This window comes from Tarenaya hassleriana, unplaced genomic scaffold, assembly GCF_000463585.1.
Source record: "Tarenaya hassleriana unplaced genomic scaffold, ASM46358v1 Cleome82, whole genome shotgun sequence".
NCBI classification, from domain to species: domain Eukaryota; kingdom Viridiplantae; phylum Streptophyta; class Magnoliopsida; order Brassicales; family Cleomaceae; genus Tarenaya; species Tarenaya hassleriana.
The window spans coordinates 118,480-145,666 of record NW_010970652.1 but is presented as its reverse complement, the minus strand read 5'-3'; the positions used below and the strand labels follow the sequence as shown (position 1 = coordinate 145,666).

The following is a 27,187-nucleotide window of genomic DNA, read 5'->3' as shown; positions in this document are numbered from 1 at the left end:
ATCGACACGTGTCACATCGGCAATCAATGAGCCCACCCACCCTTCCTCCGGTTCTCCGGCCCGTTGATAAAGGCTGCTTTAATTACGCACAGACAGACACACTCTCTCTCTCTTCTTTCACAGTCTTTCACTTTTTTAGCAACCTCCTCGCCAGTTCACTGTACAAGAAGGCTAGAAAGTTCGTCGTTTTTCAGCCGGAGCTGCGCCATTGTCGCCGGAGAGAAGCTTTTCCTGGTAAACACGCTTTTTTTCTTGACGGTTGAATGTTTTCAGCCTCGCCTCGAAAGTTCCTCTCAATGCCCTTTATTTCTCTTTGTAACCGCTTAAGAACCCTTTTTACAGCTTCAAAGTACTGATTTTCCTTGTCTTTTTGCTTCGTTTTCTTCAACCCTCGTTTTAGTTTTGTCTCGAGGATTAAGGGTTCCTGGAATTTCTTTAGGTATCCGATAAAGATTGTTGCTTTTCTTTTGTTTGTTTCCGTCCATGTACATTTTTAGCTTGTGGTGTTTCCCGTTTAATGCTGCTTATGGTGTTTTCCTTTCTTCTTTCGTTTTCTTTCGATCGATTTAAATGTAGCCGTTGTGTGCCTAATTTTTGTTCTTTTCTTGTGCTTATTTCGGTCCAGAAAGTAAAGTAAAAGTCATTTCAGCTTCTCTCTTTTTTCCCATTTCCCATTCCTAATTTTCTCCAAAATTGCAGCTTTAGATTCCCCAAAAATGGAGACTTTCCGCATCTGAAGTCTGCAAAACCGGCGAGTGAGTTTGGAAGATGTATAAGGCGGTGATTTTCTCAGTCCTGTTGCTGTCGGTGACGCTCTGTCTTGTTCCGGTGAGATCTTTGGACCCGCCATTGAACGACGATGTCTTGGGGCTGATTGTCTTTAAAGCTGACCTGCGAGATCCGGAGCAGAAGCTCGCCTCTTGGAACGAGGATGACTACAGTCCCTGCAACTGGGTTGGTCTGAAATGCAATCCGAGAACGAATCGAGTCACGGAGCTTAACCTAGATGGGTTCTCCCTGTCGGGTCGGATTGGTCGTGGGCTACTGCAGCTTCAGTTCCTTCGTAAGCTGTCGTTATCCAACAACAATCTCACAGGAAACATCAACCCTAACCTGCTGAGTCTCCAGGACCTTAAAATTGTCGATCTGAGCAACAATGGTTTGTCGGGTTCGATTCCCGATGGGTTTTTCCGGCAATGTGGGTCGTTAAGAGCTATTTCCTTGGCGAACAACAATTTATCCGGCAAGATACCGGTCAGTATAAGCTCTTGCTCGTCTCTTGCTGCTTTGAACTTGTCCTCGAATCATTTGTCGGGTTCGCTGCCTTCTGGGATTTGGTCATTGAACACTCTCAGATCGCTTGATTTGTCGGGTAATGGGTTAGAGGGAGAGATTCCAGAAGGGATAGACAGCTTGAACAACTTGCGTGTGCTTGATTTGAGTAGGAATCGATTTTCGGGTCTTGTTCCGAGCGAAATTGGGAACTGCTTGCTGCTAAAGTACGTCGATCTTAGTGAAAATTCTCTGTCGGGGAACTTGCCAGATTCATTGCAGAAGCTAAATCTGTGTTATTTTCTGGATTTGGGAAAGAACGCATTAGAAGGGGATGTTCCCAAGTGGATTGGAGAAATGAGGAGCCTTGAGACTTTGGATTTTTCCATGAATAAGTTTTCAGGGCAGATTCCAGATTCCATTGGGAACCTTCTGTCGTTGAAGACACTGAATCTTTCTGCAAATGGGTTTACCGGTGGCTTGCCGGACCCGCTAGCTCACTGTGTAAACCTCTTGGCCTTAGATTTTAGCCAGAATTCATTGTCAGGAAATCTGCCCGTTTGGATATTTCAAGGTGGTTCTCATGAGGTTTCTAGTTTGAAGAATGGTAATTCCACAGGAAGCATTAAGAACATTCAAGTGTTGGATTTGTCAGACAATTCTATATCTGGAGAGCTTGCGAGCGGAGTAGGAGATCTTGCAGATCTGCAGGTCTTGAATCTCTCGAGAAATTCTCTTGCTGGGCCGATCCCGAGTGCCATAGGGGAATTGAAGAACTTGGACGTTCTTGATTTAAGTCACAATCAGCTTAACGGCAGCATTCCTCAAGACATCGGTGGAGCTGTTTCGTTGGAGGAGCTGAGACTGGAAAGCAACCTGTTAGAGGGAAGAATCCCGTCTTCGATCAAGAATTGCAGTTCTCTTCGATCTCTGTAAGTGTCTTGCTTTCGTTTCCATTCAATCCGATCTCTTGAATTCCTCATAGCTAACGGCATTTCTGTCTCTTACTCCTTTCTGCAGGATCCTTTCACAGAACAATTTGCTAGGTCCAGTTCCACCGGAAATCGCAAAACTCTCAAATCTGAGAGATGTGGACTTATCGTTCAATGATCTAACCGGAACACTTCCTAAGCAGTTGGCTAATCTTGGAAATCTTCACACCTTCAACATATCTCATAACCAGATTTGTGGTGAACTGCCTACCGGTGGAATCTTCAACACCATATCTCCTTATTCGGTATCAGGCAATCCAGCACTATGCGGAGCCGTCGTCAATAAGTCTTGCCCTGCTGTCCTGCCGAAGCCAATTGTGCTGAACCCGAATGCCACTTTCGATCCTTCTTCAGGGGAGGCTTTACCTTCGGGTCCTGGCCACAAAAGGATACTCCTCAGTATATCTTCTTTAATTGCAATCAGTGCTGCTGCAGCCATTGTGGTCGGTGTAATAGCCATCACGGTCCTTAATCTGCGGGTCCGTGCATCTACCATAACCCGGTCAGCTGCTCCACTCACGTTTTCGGGTGGTGATGAATTCAGTCAATCACCCACTACTGACAGCAACTCGGGCAAACTTGTCATGTTCTCTGGTGAACCAGATTTCAGCACTGGAACGCATGCTCTGCTTAACAAAGACTGTGAGCTCGGCCGAGGTGGGTTTGGAGCAGTTTACCGGACAGTTCTCCGGGATGGTTGTCCTGTCGCTATCAAGAAGCTTACTGTCTCGAGCCTTGTCAAGTCCCAGGAAGACTTTGAAAGGGAGGTCAAGAAACTCGGAAAACTCAGGCATGCCAATCTTGTGAACCTCGAAGGGTATTACTGGACACCATCGTTGCAGCTCATGATTTACGAGTTCCTGTCTGGTGGGAGTTTGTACAAACACCTGCACGAAGCATCGGGAGGTAGCCTGCTTTCTTGGAACGATCGGTTCAACATAATTCTCGGTACAGCGAAATGCTTAGCCTACTTGCACCAATCGAACGTAATCCACTACAACATCAAATCGAGCAATGTCTTGCTCGACAGCTCAGGTGAGGCTAAGGTCGGAGACTACGGCTTGGCAAGGCTATTGCCAATGCTTGACCGGTACGTACTGAGCAGCAAGATTCAGAGTGCTCTCGGCTATATGGCTCCGGAGTTTGCCTGTAAAACAGTGAAGATAACGGAGAAATGCGACGTCTATGGATTCGGAGTGTTGGTTCTCGAGATTGTGACCGGTAAGAGGCCAGTGGAATACATGGAAGATGACGTCGTGGTTCTATGCGATATGGTGAGGGAGGCTCTTGAAGATGGAAGGGCAGAAGAATGCGTGGATGCACGGTTGCAGGGTAAGTTTCCGACTGAAGAAGCGGTTCCCGTCATCAAGCTGGGACTCATCTGCACCTCTCAGGTGCCGTCGAGCCGGCCAGACATGGGAGAGGTTGTCAACATTCTGAAGATGATCAGATGCCCGTCTGGTAGCTCGGACGAGTTGGGTTCGAGTTGAAAAAAAAAACATAACTAACATATTCACAAGACTTGAGAGAGGAAAAATGTCCGGCGAAGAGGAATCCGGTTTGTTCATTTGTTTTGTAATCTCATCTCCATGTTTTTTTTTGTCTGTAATGTTTTTTTGATGTTATGTTCTGTTTTTGAGTGTTTCTTGTATTGACTGTGTCTGTAGCTTCTTCTTCTTCTTCTTCCTTCTCCTGTCTGGTTTAGGGTTTGCCGGATTTGTCTTCTCCGGGTTCCAAAATTTGGGACCCTTCTTAATGATCTTTTAATCATTTTCCGAGTAACCCAAGTTGGCTTTTCTTATTACCTGGTCAAACTCGTTTTATCCAAACATCAAGAATGCTCCTGAGTTTTCAGACAAGTGTCTCGATATGGCGGCCGAAGAAGAGGAAGAGGAAATTAGGGTTTCTTGAGAATAACAAAGAGCAGGAAGAAGCTTCGTAAACTGTAGGTGTAAGAAGCTTCGTTTGCATTGAATGACTTTGCCCGCAGCCATGTGCATGGGACTGAGCAATGTCTAAAATAATCGGCATATTAAATGCGGAATCCGACTGGGTTTTCCATAGAATTAGTTTCAATGGCCGAGAAAGGAGGGAAGGAGACAGCTTTTCGAGGGTTTGACCATGCATGATGCCACCATGCCTAGCTTGTCTGAAACCCCACGTTCTTCCTTCCATCGCATCTGGCTTTATCAAGGCCCAAGACAGTGGAACACTCTTTTTTACTTCTTCCGAGTTGGGAATTAACCCCCAAAATCAAAACCCTAAAATCTAGGGAGAAAGAGAGTTGTGTGGAAGTGTAATTAAAGAGAAGGGCGCCATTAACGAAGCTCGATAATTATAATAAGATGCAAACGTCCTCGTTGTGCTGCTGCTGACCAGCTAATTTGTCCTGTGTATTCTTTTTATGAATGCATCAACCCATAAATTTAATGTATTATATATTCTATTTATTTCATATTGGGTTTTTATAAAATGAAAGTAATATTTTCTATTTCTTTTTTTGTATTGTCGAAAAACTGTTCTTAATCCACCACTGTACATATATTTTGATTTCATTTGAAGGTGTAATTGTGTGGTATGAGCATATGTTTGTCGTCTGGTTAATTAAATTCATGGATTCAAACTTGATTTTTGGGATAAATTTATCATGAATTTGTGGAATATTCTTGACAACAAAAAGTACAGTTCAATGCTGAATTTATATCTCATAAAAAAATTTATGAGTTAACCATGATATCAAAAGATATTAGAATTGTTTTTGTAAAACAATTATTTTATACAGTGTTAATGCATTGTGACTGACTTATATTATGCGATCATCACTTTCAACATGATCATTTGGACTAAACGATTTTCATAAACGAGGCCTTATGAGAATCATAAAAAAAAGCCCACGGCCCAAACAAATATCAAACAGCCATTTGAGCATGAATAATTTATAAATTAATTAGATAATTATACATAAAAATATACATGATTATATATTAATGATACTTCATAAAATATAATTCGTCTAATAAAAATATTATTAAAAAATAAATAAAATTTTAAAATTAAATAAATCACACAAAAAAAAATATCCAACACAAATCAAAATAAATCAATCCATTAATCCATTTAAACCAAATACATAACACGTGTTATGTATCAATGATTAACATCATCTTGACAATGATTTAATGGTTTAAACCAAAAATTTATTAATTGATTTAAGGATCGACCAACAATGAGAGATAGAGAAAAACAGATCGATGAGATACTTTGACTAAATTTAGGTATAAGTATTAATGGGTTAAAATCTATTTGATAAGTATTTTGGATGCTAGAGAAAATTTAGGAATGGAAGAAGAAACTGGGAAATTTTCTATATTTCATTGATCAAAATAACAAGTTCTTCCTTAAATACAATGGTAGAAGAAGAAACCATCTACTAAACCCTAACAAAACCAAAATAAACTAAACCAATGTTAAACCATAGATATATATTTTAATAAAGTATGAATGATTTAATTGGGCTCACAAATTAAACCCATTAAATTGGTTTAAAACACATTTAATCCATTGAATGATTTTGGCCCAAATCAACAATCTAAACCACATTATGATTAGATTTGGTTGAATCCGTGTGAACCCAATCCAGTTAGATATCTCTTGAACACGGAAGAATATAGGTCATCCATGGGTCCCACATTTAATTAGCTCACTACCTATAATGATACAGTCCATACTCCGAGTTTTCTTACACAATCTTAGGTACGGGTTTTTATATGTTTACCGAAATGTATATTATTTATGGATATTCATATTTTCTAGAATTTAGATAAATTATACATAAATTTTGCATTCTAAATTGAAAACTCTTGAAATTTTGGATATTTTTAAGTATTTATCAGTATTTTGCGTGTAGGCTGAGATGCAATAGTTGTATCTGATTACGGATAAGTGCAAATCCCATCATGGACATGAGCTTGAATACACTAATGACAATGGCATTATATGTAATAATACACACATTGTTCACACGTTCAATAGTTAATCAGGGTAAGAGTGAAGAACATATCAATGTATTTAAGAATGTATGGTCCAATAATGTACATAATTTGATCCTCTGCTTCTAACGAAATCAATCAGTCCACGGCCACGCTGTGTAGTGTGCCGTTACTTCATTGCCCATATTGCACCAACCAGCAGTTGTTCAGTTGCGATATGGCCGTTTCCCTAAATCCCTTCACCTTAACCAAACAGAAATGCGTGCAAACCGGCCCTAAACCGGACCCGACCCGGGTCGTTTTCAGCAGATAGCAAACCGGCCCACTGTCCATTCCCCTCCCCTGCGCCACTATCCCCCACGCGCTCGTCCCTTCCCCGCACGCGCCTCCGTGGCTGACGTCCTCAACGCACGTTGCATCCCGATCCGCGACGTCACCTTCGCCGAGCTTCTCCACGAATATCACGCCCTCCGGCTTCCGTTCTTCCCCTCTCTCCCACCTTCCCTTCACCACCGGCCAGTCCTCCGCCGCCGTCGCCGCCGTCGATGTCAGAGATCCGTTCGCTCCGGCGTAAACGTTGATCAACAACGGTGTTTCCCTCAGGTTCTTCACGATTTCCACCACCGAATCCCTCATCCACTCGTCGACCTTTTCCCTCGACACGACGGCTCCGCCGTCTCTTCCTCCTCCGTTCATCCCCCTCCTTTCCAATTTCACCGCTGTTTTCTCCAACGACATTGAGATCTTTCCGATCCCGGACAACCTACGATTCCGGCGGCGGGAAATCGAAGCCATGCACGACGGCGATCGAGCGATCACCGTCCCCCGATTGCAGACGATTCCTCCGCTTCCGCCACAACAAATCCTCGCAGAGGCCGCCATATCACCGGCCGGAAGGCAATGCAGTGAGATCGGAGACAGGGTAATATCGCCAGAAAACGGATTCAAGAATGGCCCAATTCGATTCAAGCGCCCAATTCCTGTAAATATATATTCGAATCTTCGGCGGTTTCTTGTTCTTCTGGTTGCCTTTTCTTTATGAGTATCAGTGACGTATCCAAACAGAGTCCAAATAATTATATTATTATTCAAAAACTCAGCATGAATTGGTAAGTTGCGAATTGGACGGTTGAGATTTAGCGATGTTAAATCCCGTATGAAATAGGATTAACCTACGCATCACGTTACGTGGAAAGTCTAAAGGTGTCATAATCGTCTGCATCGCTGTACACCGTAGACCGACTGGCCAGATTTGATCTTCACCGTTGGACATTGATCTGACGACTGGGGATGAGGAAAGGGGAACCACGTGGCGACGCGATTTGGCTGCGTGCAAGGCTTGGGTGAGCACGCGCTTAGATGCCTCATCGGCTGGTGAGGATATCCACGTCATCAGAAAAGTCGATTTTCTAATTTTCCACGTCATTTCCATGCTGTAATATTTGGTAATGAGAATATGGGCTTTTGGTTGGGCTTTTAACTCATCGTGGGCTTTAGTATTTAAATGTTATTGGGCCTCCACCGAAAAGCTACCGATTGAGGCTCAGCCTCATGCAATACCAATTTATTTTCCATCACGTGTATGTTGTTAAGCATGGAAATTATAAAATACAAAATTAAGTAATTACTGCTTCGAAAGTAGTATCATATAGCTTGTTTGTCTAGTAGGCAGTAGTCACTGCTATGTATTATTTGTGTATATATATATGTGTATGAAATCTGCCCAAACGTCCACTATTTGATTGTATGCAGTGTAGCTAAGACATAAATGTCAATTAAAATGAATTATAATCTCTAATCTCCATAAACCTTAAAAATCTAAAAGTACTTAAAAGGGTTTTTTTTACAAAGAGGAATCACTAAAGTAATTAGAGGGTTCTAAGAGAGAAAGTAAGCACCGTTTTGAGGAAGAATCATAAATAACGGTGAAGCTGTTAAGGTATAAATACTACAAAAGTATTGTCTATCATTATGATTATAGTTTGCTAGCCGAATTTATTAAGTCAGTTATGTAAACACAGTTTATGTATATTGAGATTAGTAAACACTCTATTGTACAACACCTTCTTCGTTGTTTGGTAAGGTGACAAATGATGCAATGAAATGATATATGTTTGTGGGCCACTGAGAATGAAGGAAAATATAAGGCATTGAACAACTTACCCTTCCTAATTGTTCAAATCTAAATAGGCTCCTGCATATAACAACAGTTTGGGGCATAGAAAAACTGAAACGGATAAGTTGCAGTCCGGATTTATTCGAATGATATACTTAGGACCCGACTGGTTGTACCGCTGCGGTTGCGGTTGGTAGCGTTTTCAAAATGTTTGATAGCGGTTGTGGCGGGTTGGTACTAACTGATTGGTAAATAGTTGTTGGTGGCGATTACGGTTGATTGCGGGTAGAAGTGAATGGTTGTCAACGTTTGTAGTTGTGTTTTGATATAAATTACCAAAAAAATACACGAGTTTAAGATAATATTTTAAATTAATTGTAAATAATTTTTATATTATCATTTGATCAAAAAATATTTTATATAATTTATAAATAATTATATAAAAATATTTTGAAGTATAAATTTAATCAATTTAATTTATATTTTATTAAAAAATAATTTTATAAATATTCAAAATAATTATTGATAAATCTAAAAAAAATACTCAAATCATAATATCAAAAAAATTAAACTCAAATTATAATACTAAACAAAATCATCAACAAAATATAAATAATATTTTACATAAAACATAATGTATTAGACAATTGAAATAAAAAAAACATAATAAATACTAATATTAGTTTGTCGTATCCCATATTTCTTTAGCGATCCCATCTCTAACATTTGTCATATATTCATCCGTTGTCGCATCATAGAATCGATCATTGTCCATATCATAACGTGATAGAGACGTGTTTCTAGTGGGTTCGGAAATATAATCTTCGGTAGTTTCGGCAACAGTGAAATCCATATCTTCCTCCCGACAATCTCGAATGAAATTATGGAGTGCCATGGTAGCTGCAACAATCTTTATGTTATAATGAGGGGGACCTTCAAGATTGTCCATTTATCTTTCCAAACTCCAAATGTTCTCTCTATTACCGAACGCAAAGAAGAATGTATCTTATTAAACATTTCATGCATAGTTCTTGGTCGACGTCCAGAAAACTGATTAGGATGATACGGTTCACCTTGATAAGGAGCAAGAAAACCCTTCCGATTAGGATAACCAGAGTCCACAAGAAAATATTATCCTGAGTCTGGAAATGGAAAATATTCATCGTGTCTTGCACACTCTGTTAATACCTTTGTGTCGTGTGCACGACCCGGAACTCCAATACATATATATATAAATCTCATTTTGAAGTCACACACTGCCAAGATGTTCATCGATGTGTACTCTTTATGGTTCCAATATGTGATCTTATCTTTACCACTAGCAAGCACCGACACATGAGTTCCATCCAATGCTCCAATACAATCTCTAAAATACGGAAAATATCTCTTGTCGTGTCGAACTATTGTTGATAACTCAATAAAATCCTTTCTTTAAGGGGAGAAGGGGTCTCCGGCAAGGTGATCCAATATCACCTTATTTGTTCATTCTCTCGATGGAAATACTCTCGAGGATGTTAAACTCCAGTGCAAGGCAAAATAGATTCTGCCTTCACCCCAGATGCCACTCTCCAATTGTAACCCACCTAGCATTTGCCGATGATATAATGATATTCACTGCAGGAGATTGTGGTTCACTCCAGAAAGTTAAAGCCATTTTGGAAACATTCAACAGGTTTTGATAACTCAATAAAATCCTTTCTTTAAGGGGAGAAGGGGTCTCCGGCAAGGTGGTCCAATATCACCTTATTTGTTCATTCTCTCGATGGAAATACTCTCGAGGATGTTAAACTCCAGTGCAAGGCAAAATAGATTCCGCCTTCACCCCAGATGCCACTCTCCAATTGTAACCCACCTAGCATTTGCCGATGATATAATGATATTCACTGCAGGAGATTGTGGTTCACTCCAGGAAGTTAAAGCCATTTTGGAAACATTCAACGGGTTTTGATAACTCAATAAAATCCTTTCTTTAAGGGGAGAAGGGGTCTCCGACAAGGTGATCTAATATCACCTTATTTGTTCATTCTCTCGATGGAAATACTCTCGAGGATGTTAAACTCCAGTGCAAGGCAAAATAGATTCCGCCTTCACCCCAGATGCCACTCTCCAATTGTAACCCACATAGCATTTGTCGATGATATAATGATATTCACTGCAGGAGATTGTGGTTCACTCCAGGAAGTTAAAGCCATTTTGGAAACATTCAACGGGTTTTCTGGATTAAGTCTGAACTTGGAAAAAACAAAATTGTTTCTTGGCGGGATGACAGAGGTTGAGAAAGCTGAAATCTGCAGGACTGTTGGGTTCAACCGAGGCTCTCTGCCGGTCCGTTATCTAGGAGTTCCGCTGAGCCCAATTAGGCTTAGCAAATCTGACTACCAACCTCTCCTCGAGCGAGTTAAAGCGAAACTCAACTCTTGGTCAACCAGGTCTCTATCCTACGCAGGGAAAATCCAGTTGGTGGCTACAGTCATCTACGGGTTAGTGAACGCATGGAGTATGATATTCCTGCTACCGAAGTTCGTCACAAAACAGGTAGACAGCTTGTGTTCTGGGTTCTTATGGGGTTCAAACTCTGAAGGATCTCGAGGACATAGGATATCATGGGACTCGTGTTGCCAGCCTAAACGGGAAGGAGGGCTGGGGCTACGCAAGTTAACAGAATTTAATCTAGTCTTTCGGCTGAAGCTAATCTGGCTCTTATTCTCGAAATCGGGTTCCTTGTGGGTCGCATGGGTGAAAGAAAACATTTTCAGGAATAAGGGCTTTTGGAACTGTGAGCATTCGTCGCGTTTTTCGTGGAACTTTCAGAAATTGTTGAGCATTAAGGATTTGGTAAAGCAGATGCTGAAGTTCCAGATTGGTAATGGTCAAGTAGCATCGTTCTGGCACGATCCGTGGACCGATCTGGGCCCGCTAATTGACTTTGTGGGGGAGGCTGGACCGCGCAGCTTAAGGCTACCACTGTCGGCATCTGTGAGCGAGGCTGCCACCGAGGGTTCTTGGTCCTTGTCAGGAGCTCGGAATGACAGAATCCAGCAAATGCTTGTGCACATTTCTACCATTCAACCTCCTGCAGCTAGCAACCCACCTGACATAGTTTTGTGGAAATTCAAAGGGAATGACTACAGGCCGTACTTCTCCTCCTCTAGAACTTGGAATCACATCAGACTTTGTAGAGAACCAAGACCTTGGCACTCCATTGTTTGGTTCTCGGCTGGTATTCCGAGATACGCTACCCTTCTTTGGCAAGTAATGTTGCAACGTCTACCTACGAAAGATCGTCTCTGCAGATGGGGAATCACCTCGGATACGCTTTGCAGGTTGTGTAACTCGGCCGTTGAATCTCACCACCATCTATTCTATGAGTGCAGCTATGCCTCCAACGTTTGGAGTCACTTCGCGGAGGTTTGCTGGCCCAGAATACCACAAAACACATCGGAGATGGTGGAGTGGTTCAACAGCATGCCTAACGACACAACCGGTGGAAGGAAGACCATTGCCAAACTATTACTTCAGATCTCAGTGTATGAAATCTGGAAGGAAAGAAACCACAGGATCTTCCGAAACATTGCCCATTCGATCCCGCATCTGCGATGGAAAGTCGACCGCGTTATGCGTACTGTCCTCCTATCTTGTAAGTGCACTCCCTCATCTGCTAGTTCATCCCTCCTAGCTGATTGGTACTACCTTACTCGCTACTCGAGACCACCCTAGACATTACACCTCTGTTGTTAGACGGTTAGACTGTTTGATTGTCTCGGCTATATTTTGACCATTTGTTTATGGGTTCCTTATGTATACAGTCATGGACTGGTTGTACATTTTTGCTAAAGTAATATACATCACTTTCATAAAAAAAAAACATTCTCTGCATGCAAGCGACATAATGCCGTAAGACCTTCATCAAATTTACTTGTTACTGTCCATTGCGAAACTTGGAATCTCCTGCTATGACTCTTTGCGATATGTTATGCCTCAATATCTTCAATGACATACCTAAAACTACCTCGGCACTCACACGATGGCATTCTTGAAGTCCATACTCCTTTAGCTTTCTTAAAAGGCAATGAAACACCGACTTTCAAATTCGTAGAAAATAAAGGCATTGAGCATCACTCTCATACATCAATTGATGCATTATCCGCAATCCTCGTTCTGGGTCGGTTCTGATTTTTTCATTTAAACAATACCTCAAAGGATGCATACCAACTAATATAGTAATCACATCATTATCATCTTTTGTAATCGTTTCTACAATTGTCTACAAATCTTCATAATTGTTTTCCTGTAATAATAATGTAACACATTAACACTAGAAAATTTATCAATCTTTGAAATAACATTTTCATTCATGAGAATTATATATAAGTTCTGACAAAAGTAAACACCCATATGACCAACATAAACATCGAGCAAATATAACTAAAGTCAAGTCTTAAACTAAGAACCACTCTAATCCTCTACATTATTACGAGACTCTATGGTCTGAACCATAAGGAATCACAACTTTTGTTCGTGTGGAAGAGCTAAAAACACACCCCGCATTATCTCATTTGTAGCTATCAAATTCAAAGAAGCCCAATAGAGAGGACTCAAGGGAACCAGTTCAGGTACAACCATAATTACATTCACAACATTGGCCATACGTTCTTCAATTGAAGACTCTTGTTGCACTTGCACTTCATGCCTTGATGTCAATCGCTCCAAGTACACATTGCGTTCTTCCATGGATCTAGCAATGCATTCGACTGTGGTCTCCATAGGTGTACGCTTGCACTTTTTCTTTTGACCCACATTCAGATTTGCTCTACTAGATGGTCGGATAGGTGCCTCTGCATTATCTTACCTGTTTGAAGAATTTGACATCTCTGACATTGATTGTACCTCATGTATATCAACAAAACCATGTGTAGAATCTTGCATTGTAGTTGGCATCTCATTCTCTTCGCTACCTTCTTTATTCTCACACATGGGAATAGGCAGAGCATGATAATCCAAACCACATAGCGGTTGCCATGATTTCTCAACTACAACAGTTATACATCTCCACAATCTACATCCAAAAACGGGATGAACTTCAAAGGATTTGTTCAGATTTTTTCAGTCTCGGGATATGCATATGCAGAGTATCGATCCAAAGATTCAAACAGAGACATATTTAGCGAGGAAACACATACAAAACTAGACAAAGCTAACATAGAATCAATCAAACAAAACACAAAATGAAACAAAAACAAAGGTAGACAAAGAGGACAAACCCAAATACTCAAACAAAAACCGAAAATTTCAGATTGAGAAAGACGATAAGATAAAAAGAGACATACCTGGAGGCGACGGAGATGAACTCCGACGAGTTCCGACGAGCTTCGGCGATCTGAACGGAGAGAGAATCCTGATCGACAGAGAGAGTTAGAGTTTGGGTTTGACGTCGACAGAGTTGAACTTGGGTGTATTACGTGATAGAGTTAGGGTTATCTTTTTAATTTTTAAGAAGGGTATTTTTGTCTTTTTCTTAAAACGCATGGAAACGCTATCGAAACGTACCTAAAAAGCAGTGTTTTGATTTTTAAGGTTTTGTTACGATTGCGTTTCTCTGCGATTTTACCAGTCGGTATTTCAACTGCCACTACCCACCAAAAACTGCAACGACTCCGTTTGCAGGTGATAACGGTCCAACTAGTCGACCCCTTAACACATACTACCCAATTAGTCGATACAATGCCTCATGTCGAAATTCGATGCTTCAAACCAATGCATTCCGATCTTTTGAAGTTAATATTTTACCTTTTCGTATGGTAATTTATAGAGAAACGAATATTAGCATAAATGTAGAAGGTTTAAAAATGTTACTTTACAACGTTATTTAAGATATCGTGATTTATAAAAAAAAATTCAAAATTTTCGTAAAATTCTTTTGAAACTACATTTTGCATTATTATTCGAGATATGTGATCAGATTGATTATATATATATATATATATATATATATATATATATATGTATATGTGTGTGAGAAATATGCCTAAAAGTCTTTGTTTTTATCTAATGTAACTTAGACATATTTGTCGATTAATATGTATATTTATTTAAATTATCGATTATAGTCTCTAATTTCCCCTAAACCCAAACATTAAAAAATATTATCTATCACACTCAAAATAGCGAATGAGTTTCATCAAAAAAAAAAAAATAGCGAATGAGTTATGGTCGACTCAAGAAGATATGTATATATTGTATATCGTAGCATCGGTCGATAATGACTGGCTAATGTTATTGGATTCCTCATGTATTAGCCCTAAAAGCTAAACATGCATAAACTAAATCTGAACAATTAATGTTACAATGCCTATCAAGAAACTTAATTGATTATTTTATTACCCGAAGAGGAAAAGAAACTTAATTAGTTGTTTTACCCTAAATAGCAGATTATGTTGTAAATTAACGACAGTACGCACGAAACGACGGCGTTTTAGAATCTGTTCTCGTGTTTTCACGTCACCTTTCGGACAGAGCTCAACGTGGACGTGAAAATCTGAATCTCTCTCTCTCTCTCTCTTGCTGTCCGATTCCGACAGAGAGAGCGACGATTCGGGCATGGAGGATCCTTCAAACGCGAAACCGAACCCGAGCAATCACCACCGTCCACAATGCCCTACTCCTCCTTTGGCGAACCCATCTGCTGTTCCTCCGGCGCCGACTCCGACGCCGTTCCGGGGTCCGTACCACCGGCGGGCACACTCGGAGGTGCAATTCCGGCTCCCAGAGGACATGGATCTGTCGGACCCATTCGGCGGATTCGATGACCTCGGATCCGAGGACGACCTCTTTTGCTCGTACATGGACATTGAGAAGCTCGGATCCGGATCCGGATCCGCTTCTGATTCGGCCGGACTGAGATCCGATAACCCTCTTCTGGGGGAAAATGGCGGTGGAGGCTTTGACGAGGCGGGAAATTCCAAGCCCAGGCACAGGCACAGCCTCTCCGTTGATGGGTCTTCGTTGGAGTCGATCGAAGCCAAGAAAGCCATGGCTCCTGATAAGCTCGCCGAGCTCTGGGTCGCCGACCCCAAAAGGGCTAAAAGGTTTCTTTTCCGCCGTTTTTATCCGATTTGTTCCCGATTTTCAATTACTGTCTCTCCCCCAAGAAGCTGACTTGAATTCTGATCTTTTGATACGATCTGATGAAATCCGATTCCTGTTATATCGTGAGAAAGGTTCCCGTTTGGTTATAACACGCGGGAAATTGTCAGAATTTGAGGAGAAAGGCGGTCACTTTATAACCTTTTGATTTGTGTAAATGGACCGTTCTGGTTAGGTAGACCAAGTGACTTTGGATGTTCATCAGGGTGTGGCTTAGCGTTCCTTGTGATATTTTCTCTTGATTACGTACCCAAATCAACCTTTTTCAGCCTCTGATCCTCAAACGAAATTCCAAAGAAATAAAGTTAGCTCCTTTGCTGTTTTCTTTTTGAGGTCGTGTTATGTTATGGTTCCTTATGAACTGTTATAAGTAGAGGGGCAAATACCATGAGGGGCCCATATATACTTTCCGCTTAATCTTCAGTTAGAAATTTGTGGAATGTCTCTTTCATATGGAGAAAAAAAAAATACAATGGCCCCTAAAATCTTTTGGACAGCTTTTTGTTTGGTTGGTTGATGGAAGCTTGTTTAGTCAATCCTTATTTTGTTTTGCAGTCATTTGATCATTACTTGTTATAATCAAGTTTGCCATTTAGCTGCCAAATTATGGTATTGATCAGTTCATAAGGAATGGGAAATGTTTATTTACCGGTAGAGTATGTTGTCGCTCAATCTCGTATCGTGAATAAGCTTTCGAGGCAAGTAGGATCTTGTATCGGAAATGAGGTTCAGCCTTAGCTTTATTATAGCAGCTGCATGCTTTTATTTGGCAGTGTAGTGTTTTACTGTTTGTCTTTGGGTAGAATATCGGGTTTCCGAGTTTTACGTGGTTTAGGGTTTCTGCTGCAGATTTCAAACGTTCTTTTCATTTCAATCGGGACGATGATAAGTTGGTAACAGTTAAAGTTTTGTGTAATGCTTGCTAAAGTGAAACTAGTAACGAAATCGAAACTCTCAACGGTTGTATAATCTGTCTTAAAAATATGCGGGAAGAGAATGTTTTCATTCGGGAAATTCCTTTGAAGTCGCGTTTTCTTTTTTTAGGTCACGTAGTTATTTTCCTCGTATTTCTTTTTGCATGGCGACATACCGATGAAAGGATTTAGGTTGTTATGACGTACTATGAGAGCATGGGACGAGCTTTAGGCTTGGTAATATCTTTTTAATGTGTTTAACGTGACATTTTCCGCTCGTTATGTCTAATAAGGTTTTCTAATAAGAAATTTATCCGCGTTTCCGTAAACTATTAAACGCGGCATTCAGTGATGACCGTCTTATTCCTATGTAGGATCATTGCAAATCGGCAATCTGCTGCTCGCTCGAAAGAGAGGAAGGCTCGCTATATATTGGAGCTCGAGAGAAAAGTCCAGACCCTCCAAACCGAAGCTACGACTCTGTCGGCTCAACTCTCTCTGTTCCAGGTTCTTATCATAATCATCATCGAAAGTTTCCTAATGAAGCAAGTTTTTATGTTTTTTCCCTTTTGCAAGAAACGGATATTAATGCACCGTATTTCGATATTTATTTTTCGATGTATATAATGTTCCTTCAACGTATTTCACAATTTGTTTCACTGCTTTCTCTTGTTATAGAGAGACACGAATGGTCTGTCGTCTGAGAATACAGAGCTCAAGGTTCGTTTACAGACCATGGAACAGCATGCTAAGCTGCGAGATGGTATTGTTCAAACTTGAAAACCTTTACCTTAAAAGTCCCATCACTTAGGAGTTCTCGATTCTTCTTCTCCTCGTGAATTCGGACATGTTTGACATGTGTATTAGACCTTTGCCCGTAACCGAACGGTTTTTTTACGTATATGCATGAAAATGTATGTAACTTTGACATGTTATAACGGATGAATTGTTTTGCTTGGGATACCATGTTAGTTATCGATCATCACATCAACATCGCTTTAATCCCAAGTTTTTTAGGTAACAAATATTCATTCAAATTTCGATAAGCCCCTTTCTTTTACGATGCAGAACTGAACGAGGAGCTGAAGAAGGAAATTGATAGGCTGAAATTCGTAACCGGAGAAACACATGGCGATGCCTATAACCTCGGGATAGCACCAGGCTGCATGCAATACCCTCAGTCGTTCTTTCAACCTCTGACTCGGGCGGCAGCGTCCCCTTCCAATGCTCAGAACATGCAGATGGCTCCTCAACAGTTTCACCTCTTCCGACCCAACAACGGCATTCCAAACAGCGCAAACATGACGGCCTCTGCCCACCAGCCGCTGCTGAATTCCTTCTCGGAAGCAATGCAGTACGACCCTCTTGGCCGGTTACAGGGGCTCGACATCAGCAGCTGTGGCAGAGGCGGCTCCAACTTCGGGGGGAGGCCATCCGACTCCGTCAGCGAGAGCAGCAGCACCATGTGAGGCCGGATTTCGGGGTTTTAAATCCTTTTGTCGATAAACCATTCTTTTTCAACACCGCCCAAAATTCATAGCTGGAAGGCAATCCCCCCATTGATGGAGTCTGATTCTTTTCTCTGTAAAACTGGATTTTTTTGGGTTGTTTCCATCTGGATTTAGAGACCAAAGGGTGTTAACTTGTCTGACTTTAACGAGCCCCCGGCTCGTTTGGAGATCTCGTTCTTGTGGAAGAAGAATATATGTTCTTGCTGAACAGAGAATATAGCCGTTGGGTTTGTTTCCGTCGTCGTTGTATCTGTTGAACTTGAAACTGGAAGTGTTTGCAGCTCTCTGTCCAAAAACACACAAACACAACTCTCTGCCCGAAAGTTATTATATTGCCCACGATTTTTATGAAATAAATAAACGTTTCTGCATTAACAGTTTTTAAAAACGAAATCTATAAAACCAACATCGCATAACTGCAATCACAAAACAAAAAAAAACTGACTTTATGTTTTTTTTTTATGTCAGACATCCAACAGAACTACACAAGTTGCTGGCTTTCTTCTCGTGTATTGCAATAATGCCACGGCTGTTTCAAGAACAGATTTTCCACTCGCCTGAAGAATGTTTCTTTTTTTTCGGATAACCGAATGTTTTGAACCAACGTCAAACTCATTTTGGAGTCGAGAACCAGCCATATAATTTAGAATATGTCTCTTCTTAACTTTAACGTTCGAATTTGAGACGACACAGACGTTTTGCAACCCGTTTTAAATCGTGTTCATATTATACAAACTGAAACCCGTTCGGGAAAGAGCCGAAGCCGACTGTAATCACGAGCATCTCAGTCAAGTCACGTTGGCCACTCAACTGATGTAATGTTTTCGGACACTGGCCTTTCAGACAGTCCAACAGTATTTTTGTTTTTTGTAATTATTTTTTTTTCTCACAAAACTCTCTCGGATATTAAAAAAAAAATTCTATAAACCTACACCTTTCTCAAGTCATGAATTCATTATACCTCAATCTCATCGCGTGGCCATGTTTCGGCCCATTTATTGTTTTCTTTCGGGCCTTAGTTTTCCTTTTGGTTCCCATTTGCGGGAACACTCTGGCCTATTAAAATATCCAAATACTAATTTTGAAAAATAAAAACAAATAAATAGAAAAATCTATATATATTAATAAAGAAGTTTAAAGAGATTTGGTGAAGACACCTAAACATCCTAGGTGGAAGCTTTTGAGATCTTGATTGGTTATTAAAAATCTTCATTAGTATAAACATTTAATTAGATTATCCATCTCATCATCCATGTGATAATTTTTATTTATTATTTAAAATTTTCTTTAACTATATTTTTTAATTAGACTATCATTCATTTTTCTATATAAAAATATATTTTTATAAAATATTATAACATATAAGCTATAAAAAATTGAGTAATCAGATTATCATATGTTTTGCATATAAAAATTTATTATATATATCTATATGTGTGTATGTATATATAATATGTGTATGTAATATATAATTTTGGATATACAAAAAATTATGTATGTATGTAATGTATATGTCTATGTGTATGAATATATATATGGAATATATATATATATGTGTGTAATTATGTATAGATTTTTATAAAATATTATAACATATAAGCTACAAAAAAATGAGTAATCAGATTATCATATGATTTTGCATTTAAAAATTTATTATATATATATCTATACGTGTGTATGTATATATAGTATGTGTATGTAATATATAATTTTGGATACACAAAAAATTATGTATGTATGTAATGTATATGTCTATGTGTATGAATATATATATATATATGGAATATATATATATATATATATGTGTAATTATATATAGATTTTTTTTCTTTAAATGTATAATTTTAAAATAATGTATATTTTGTCTAATTATAAATTTTGAAATGACGGTTATGAAAAAGAAAGTGATTATCATAAATAACATTTAGTTTGATCGAGATAACGGATTGATTTTTTTTTAAATAACGGACTTTGATTTTAAATAATTATTACTTGCAAGCAACCACATCCTAATAGCGTCAGATTAGGAGAAATTGGTTTTTAATCATATCTCATTATGTTGATATTTAATAAAATAAAAAAATTAAAACGATGGGCTATTCAAACGTCATATTATTACCCCACTAATTATCACATTTATTATTTGCTCTTTTTTTAATTAATTTCAATTTGTTAATTTGATTCTATATATAGTAATCCAGTAGTCACTACCCAATTGCTTCACAATATTACACATTTATTTTGATGGTGATCCATATGTATTAAGAGATTCGAAGAAGGAAAACCAATTTGGTTTTAACATGAATGTTTTTTTGGTGCGCGCCATCATCTATTTCTAAAGGTATCTATATAATATGTTTTGGTTATTTGCAATTTTTATTTGGTTTGTTATTCTTACGCATTCGTCTAATTGATCTATATTATTGATGTCTTCGTGTCAATATATTAGTTTTCCTCTAAACATTTTCATATTTACTTCTGTCACTCTCCCTCTTAACCCTCTAATTCTATAACTGTATGTAGTATTTTTTTTAAATGTTTACATTCTCGATGTATTAACCAGAATCATTCGTTACCCTTTCATGTGTGTATATAAAGGTATAACACTTTAACAATGTTCTTTCCACCCATGCTAATCTCTCATTTAAATCTACAAATGGCTGGCTTTCGAGAGGGTTGGAGTTCCTTCACCAAAAACGTCTCCGCAGGATGCATATTCGCATATACTTTTAATTTTTTTATTATTTATATTATGTTGATTAGATTTGTATCTTTAATAGATTATGCATGTGTTTATCTATATTAATTTTAATAACAAGTTATTGTGCTTATACAATTTGTTCAATTAAAAAAAAGCTACATGAATGTGACTAATATTCAAAGTATGTAATATTATATTTATAATTTCTTATTTTAGACAATTCATAATTGCACACGCATAAAAAATTGAAATTTTAAAGAAGATTATAATGAAATAAATTATGAATAATATATTTTTTAAATCATGGTATGTGATTAAATTAATAATATATATATATATATATATATATATATATATGTCGTGTGGAAATAATTAATTAGGCTTAACTAATAAGTTGGATAACTATTATATAATAGTTATATTTATCAGAACTTTCAACTTATTAAAAATTCTTAAATCTATGCATTGAGTTATTCCAAATCATCATTTATGTAGCAAAATCATTGATCTTCATTGGTTTGATTGGTTAATCAAACGCTTCATTAGCTACATATAATAGTTAATGTACTAACAAGAATATGTTTTTTAAATGTTATATGGTGTCGATGTGATTTAATGCCAAGGAATTAAAATACAAATTAAAGAGAAATAGATATTTTAAAGAATCAGGTGATACATGTAAGAACAAAAAAATACCATATTATTGTTAAAAAACAAATATAATCTTTTTTATAAAAAGAATTATTTTTTTACTAAATTCATATCTACAAAATTTACTGTAAAATGATTACTATAATAATAATCTTGAAATTTATAATAAGAATATTTTATATAAAAGCTTATAAAATCTTATTTACACTTTTAATTTACAAAACTTTTATTTCAAAATATATTTAAATTATACAATATAATAAAAGTGTCCTATGTTAATGGTGATATGATTTAATGGTCTTGACTTGAAAACCCAAAATAAAAAATATAATTAAATGCTAAATTTATGTTGGATAAAAAACGAATAGTTAATGGTGGTATTAATATTTTGTTTTACATTCCAAAACCGTGAAGTGATTTAATGGTAATGGTTTAAAAGCCAAGTACCAAAAAATTAACAACATAATTAAATGCCAAGCTAAAGGGTTCATGGAAAATGATGATATTAATAAATATTTTGGTTTGGCAAAATAAAAATTGACCCACTGAACGAAAACAGTTAATAATCCATCTAAAACCAAAAGGTTGAACCCTTACCATGCGCCGTTTTCTTTTGCAAATTTAATTACGTCCACAATATAATCAATTCTATTTTCTATTATTTGGAAAACTAATGATCAGATTAATTACCATTGCAAATTGGTGAACGTCATTGCAGAATAAATAATCTAATATCTAAATGATTGAGCCACCCATGCGGCGTTTCATTTTGCAAAATGTATAACATCCACAATATAATTAATTCTATTTTCTATTATTCGAAAAAATGATCAAATTAAATGTAAACGCAGATTTTATTTTACCTGATTTGACTGAGAAATTAGACGAACGCATGTACGGTGAACTTCACGGAAGCTACAGAGACTTGAGTCGGCATGCCTGGAGGAGAGCAAGTATGGAAGGTGGTGCATGGAACAGGCTCGTAGAACCCGGAGGGATTGTCTGTGGGGCCGGAGGTGATTTCACTGGTCCTGACGCAGGGTGTTTCAGCTTTTTTGGCCGAAAACTTCACTATAATTTTATTCTCTGTTTTTCAAGTTTACAGAGTGTTTTTATTTTGACTTCGTTTTTTAAACCTACATTATAGGGTCCGCTGGTGGAGGAGGAGGGGAAGTGGATTTGATCGGGGCCGGCAGCAGCGAGGATACTACAGGCGTAGGATCGGTCGGCGGTGGATCATCCGACGGAGGTGGTGGGCTTCAGAGTGGTGGTGGGAGAGGAGGTTTGAAGTCCAATGGAGTTGGGGGAGGAGATGACATGATCGAAGACGCTGGATTCACATAATCAGATGGAGGAGGGGCAGAGTCCCAATGGAAGTGTGTGATGGAGGAGCATGATGGGTAAGTGGTGGTGATGGCGAAGACCTCGATGAATTAAACAACGATTATGACATTTTCAACAAGTAAATAATTAAATCTGAAAGTTTATAAGTTATTTTTTTATGTAGAATATTTTAGCAATTTACGTGTTTTTAATAGAATTTTCTATTATTATTATTATTATTATTATAAAACTTGACGTCACAATTTTTTTTATCTGATTTGACATATTAAACAGAATATCAAATAAAATAAAAATATACTACAATAATAAATAAAAAAATATGACATAAAAATTATATATATATATGCACATGTGTTTGTATGTTTATGCATGTATATTTAATATTTATACATTTTATTTTATGTAAATAAAAGTTTAGTATTTATTTCAGAACTTTGCTATAATTGTGTATTTTTTTAAAGATTTTTTATTGTAATAATAATAATAATTGAAAATTTCTCAAATAACAATAACAATAATAATGTCATACATCTAGCCATACATATAATATCTTAATATATTTGAAAATATTAACATCTAATAAACTCTATATAAAATATTTATAAATAAATATATGTCATCATAAATATCATCATTATTTATTAAATTTAAAACTACAATCGAAACTAAATTTATTATAGGATTTAAAAATCAGATCCATTCACATATATACATTGCTACTTATTTCGAGACTCAATAATGAATTGAGGTAAATTTTAAATTTTAGTGTATTGTATATCAAAGCTCGATAGTTTTTAGAAAGTGGTACATTTACATAAATTCGTGTGAAAAAAATCAATATATGTGTATTTATATAGATATATGCATGTATAAATATATGTATATAATTATGTACATGTATGTGTATATATATGTATAGATTTATTTATTTTGATATTTAATTATTTATTTAATTTTAAAAAGTTCAATAAATACATCAATTTCCTGTAAAAAAATTTAAAAAATATATGAATTTGTTAAATCCCAATAGATATATCAATTTGCAAAATTCTTCCACTTTTTATATTTCAATTTTCAATTTTTTTTTTTATTTTTTTTATTTTTATATATTGAATAACATGGTGTTAATAAGGATAGAGATTGAAAGTTTTTTCAAGTCATATAGTATTTAATTTGTTCAAATGGACATTATTATACAAAAAATATCAAAAGAACATCCTGGAGTTTTTTGTATAAGATAATCTTAAAGTAGTGATCTGTATACAAACAGATATGGTAAATATCAAAAGAACTGTTATAGTTGTTAATAGTATAAATAAAAAATTTATCGACGATAAATATTATAATACAAATAAATCTCTAGATTATTTAATATATTTTTATAAAAATAATCTCTTTTTTATATTAATTTAACTATATTTTTTATGAATCAAATATTCTTATGCTAAACATTTCTTTTTCAACAATTATTTATATGGAGAAAATACTATTAAACATGATATGTAATATATTTTTTACTATATTCATATCAATAATTTTTTCATAATAAAAAAATTATATTAACAATAAAAATGAAAAACCCGCGCATCGCGCGGTTCTCTTCTAGTAATAATAATAAAATTAATGGTTACAACTCTCTCTCTAATGCTTAAGAAAAAAAATCATAATTTAGTATAATTAAATGAACATAAATATTTTTAAATAGAAAAATGAATATTAAATTGATAATTAAAACTGGTTCATATTATCGGATTTTAATGCGAGTCCATTTTATATCTCACTCATCACATTATTTATCTTTCTATTATACAATACATTTTTATTTTTCATGGGTCGTCCGTCCATGTTATTTTCCTTATATATATATATATTATATCTATTTTTTAACCTATGATGTATGATTACGATCTGTCCATCCCATACAAAACATTATTAAAACGTGTATTTGACCATGGACAAAATTAAAACATCATTTTTTGGGAGATAATTTATAAATTTTGTTTTTGAACTCATCAATCTGTTATTAAAGGTGTTGATAACTTGTTGATTATATAGTCTGTCTTCTAACTCAATGTGTATATTTGTGAGGAAGGCAAAGCACAAACACTACATACTAATGAACAACCATAATTATTATTTGTAATTACAATGGGCCTTCAACAATTAAACTAATGGGTCTTTAATAATTAAAACATGGGCCTCTTTAAGATTGAGCTCTTACCACTGGGCCAGGCCCCTTACTCGTCAGCAGCGACTCTTGCTGCGACGCCTTCATCTGCGGTGGCTCCCATCCGCAGCGGCCGCGGCTGCGGTGGCCCCTGCGACAACACCACCTACGGTGGATCCTGTTGCAAATCTGGATGGAACACCAACCTCGTCCCCTCTAGCCTCCCATTACCACCTTGCAACACGACGGTTCTGCTCCACTGATATCGTGCCCCCTTCCCCGCCGATGGTACCGTTTGTGTCCCACTAAAATAAGATGATACTCCCTTTTAACAATCGATAATCAACACATAAATTCTGTTGACAAGTTATAATTTTTATCCTAGTAATATAATTCTGAAATTAAAATAAAGAATGTATTAAAAACAAAAAAATTGAATCTTCCATTTACTTATACGCAACCATTTCTTTTCTATACTTGTATGATTTTTTTTTGTGAACACATGATATTAATCAACGAGAATTTAAAATTTAAAAATTGACATATGAATGATGAGATGTTATCATCATGGACAAGATTCACGGATGTTCATTAACAAAATAAAACTAAAAAAATACATTAAAAAAGTTAAAGAACGTTATTTAACAAAAGAGTACCGGCGGAATGCCAGAATAATATAAAAAAAATACATGAAAACACAAACACAGCACATAATAAGTTAATAACAGCAACATAATATAGATAACGACAAGATCCGGTCCAACAACAACAGAAAGTCCGAAACGAATCGCAACAAGAACACAGAAGATCCGAAATTAAAGCAAACATAAGAAGAAGAAAAGCTTTTTAATTAGTTACGTCTTCGTCTCCGTCATTGAGTCCTCTTTTAATCTCATCCGCGAGGCGAGCTTCGCGGATCCTCTCCATGAACTCGGAGTAGTAGCCTCGCACCTCTTCCTCAGAGGCACGAGCGAGCTCTTGCCTCAAAAAGGCTTCGAACTCCTTGCCCTTCAAGTCGCTCGGGCAGATTTTCGTCTGCAACCATGCAGTAAAAGCAGTGCTGCTTTTTATACGTTTCAGGTCCTCCGTGTTGGCGGCGGCAGAGCTTGACGTCGATCCTCTGCGGATCGTAGTCTTCTGGCCGGATCCTGCCTTGAAAACTTTAGAGACTGATTTTTTTATTTTGCCACGAAATTGAAAGATGAACACCATCCCTCAATTTCGTGGCAAAATGAAAAAAATATGTTCCATTCTTATCTGGCTTCTTCGGTAGTCGAAGTCCATAACACCCTAAATGCTCTCCTGCCCAAACTATCGCTCAATGAAGTTCTGTACACGAGAAAAGGGTGAGGATGAGAAGTGAGTGAGAAACTTCGAAACAGGAATCTATAAATAAGAAGGGTACTTAATAAAAGCCAATGTACACGTATGTATTCTCGAGAAAAGCATCAAATGGGAAGCTGAAACGAATTATTAAATATATATACGTATATATATTGCAATTTTTATATACATTTTTACAATCCATTATTCTCCAATCCTCAATAAATAATTTGTCATTTTTGAAGGTCACATGCAAACTTTTTTTTTTCGGTTGAGTTGTGAATCAAATTGGATCTGCAAAAGTTTACAAACCGGTATTAACCGAATCCAAAAAGAAGTAGGGACAAGTGGAATATTAAAACCCACCAGTTTCATTAGTTTATTTATTACTTCATCTTGCGTGTGAACGGATGGATTAATTATCATAAATCGAATAGATTAATGGACACGTGGCAGTTAGGCCGCGGGCGTGTCACGTGAAAAACCTCAGCACGTCACCAATTTCGCATGTCAGATATTGTGGGTCCCACTTTTCTGACGCCATTTATTACCAAACTTAAGCAGTTACGGTTGAACAGTGTTTTATTTTTCCCATTAATGAACCTAATGGAGCATTTCGATCACTAAACCGTACCAATTTATTAAAAATTTGTTTTAAACTTATCAATCTATTTTCTCTGCTATCAATATATTTTTGTAATTATTTTATCTAAACTATATCTCATCTATATAAAAAATTGTATAGACTTGATTATGTGTATGGACATGCATGACACAACAGGGAGATATGACACGGCTACATTGTGGGAGCTAATATTGTTGAATCTTGTCATTTATCTTCACCGCGTCCAAAATTTAAATTTAATAAACTGAGTAACACATATTATTGTGGGTTTAAATTGCGTGTGTCTCAGCTCATGTATATATACGATTATGATTTGGGACAAGATTCTATGATAAGAGATAAAGCCAATGCACACACAAGTTTTTTTTTTCTTTTGAGAACATAACTTAAAAAACATAAATAAATAAATAAAAATAGCATAAAATCGCCCTTTAATGAA

General features: G+C 37.0%; 4 protein-coding genes across 4 annotated transcripts; 3 read left to right on the top strand and 1 right to left on the bottom strand.

The window, feature by feature from the left end:
- The first annotated feature begins 103 nt into the window (after nucleotides 1-103).
- LOC104803209 (probable LRR receptor-like serine/threonine-protein kinase IRK) lies at nucleotides 104-4,051 on the top strand. The gene is made up of 3 exons (XM_010527110.1): nucleotides 104-234; nucleotides 700-2,204; nucleotides 2,293-4,051. The coding sequence occupies exons 2-3, from the start codon at nucleotides 769-771 to the stop codon at nucleotides 3,752-3,754; spliced, it is 2,898 nt and encodes a 965-aa protein (XP_010525412.1). The 5' UTR covers nucleotides 104-234; nucleotides 700-768; the 3' UTR covers nucleotides 3,755-4,051.
- Nucleotides 4,052-6,227: 2,176 nt separating this feature from the next.
- On the bottom strand, nucleotides 6,228-7,371 carry LOC104803208. The gene has a single exon (XM_010527109.2). The coding sequence runs from the start codon at nucleotides 7,133-7,135 to the stop codon at nucleotides 6,428-6,430; it is 708 nt and encodes a 235-aa protein (XP_010525411.1). The 5' UTR covers nucleotides 7,136-7,371; the 3' UTR covers nucleotides 6,228-6,427.
- Nucleotides 7,372-14,854: 7,483 nt separating this feature from the next.
- LOC104803207 (transcription factor RF2b-like) lies at nucleotides 14,855-18,217 on the top strand. Its single transcript, XM_010527107.1, has 4 exons — nucleotides 14,855-15,454; nucleotides 16,801-16,933; nucleotides 17,105-17,189; nucleotides 17,495-18,217. The coding sequence occupies exons 1-4, from the start codon at nucleotides 14,967-14,969 to the stop codon at nucleotides 17,893-17,895; spliced, it is 1,107 nt and encodes a 368-aa protein (XP_010525409.1). The 5' UTR covers nucleotides 14,855-14,966; the 3' UTR covers nucleotides 17,896-18,217.
- A 3,964-nt stretch (nucleotides 18,218-22,181) lies between these two features.
- Nucleotides 22,182-22,633, top strand: LOC104803297 (glycine-rich cell wall structural protein 1-like). The gene is made up of 2 exons (XM_010527216.1): nucleotides 22,182-22,305; nucleotides 22,437-22,633. The coding sequence occupies exons 1-2, from the start codon at nucleotides 22,182-22,184 to the stop codon at nucleotides 22,631-22,633; spliced, it is 321 nt and encodes a 106-aa protein (XP_010525518.1).
- Nucleotides 22,634-27,187: the final 4,554 nt, after the last annotated feature.

Coding starts and splice junctions, on each gene's coding strand:
- LOC104803209 (XM_010527110.1), top strand. CDS start 769: ATGTATAAGGCGGTGATTTTCTCAGTCCTGTTGCTGTCGGTGACGCTC. Junction 2,205..2,292: donor TGCAGTTCTCTTCGATCTCT/GTAAGTGTCTTG, acceptor TCCTTTCTGCAG/GATCCTTTCACAGAACAATT.
- LOC104803208 (XM_010527109.2), bottom strand. CDS start 7,135: ATGGCGGCCTCTGCGAGGATTTGTTGTGGCGGAAGCGGAGGAATCGTC.
- LOC104803207 (XM_010527107.1), top strand. CDS start 14,967: ATGGAGGATCCTTCAAACGCGAAACCGAACCCGAGCAATCACCACCGT. Junction 15,455..16,800: donor GACCCCAAAAGGGCTAAAAG/GTTTCTTTTCCG, acceptor ATTCCTATGTAG/GATCATTGCAAATCGGCAAT. Junction 16,934..17,104: donor CTCAACTCTCTCTGTTCCAG/GTTCTTATCATA, acceptor CTCTTGTTATAG/AGAGACACGAATGGTCTGTC.
- LOC104803297 (XM_010527216.1), top strand. CDS start 22,182: ATGTACGGTGAACTTCACGGAAGCTACAGAGACTTGAGTCGGCATGCC. Junction 22,306..22,436: donor GATTGTCTGTGGGGCCGGAG/GTGATTTCACTG, acceptor CCTACATTATAG/GGTCCGCTGGTGGAGGAGGA.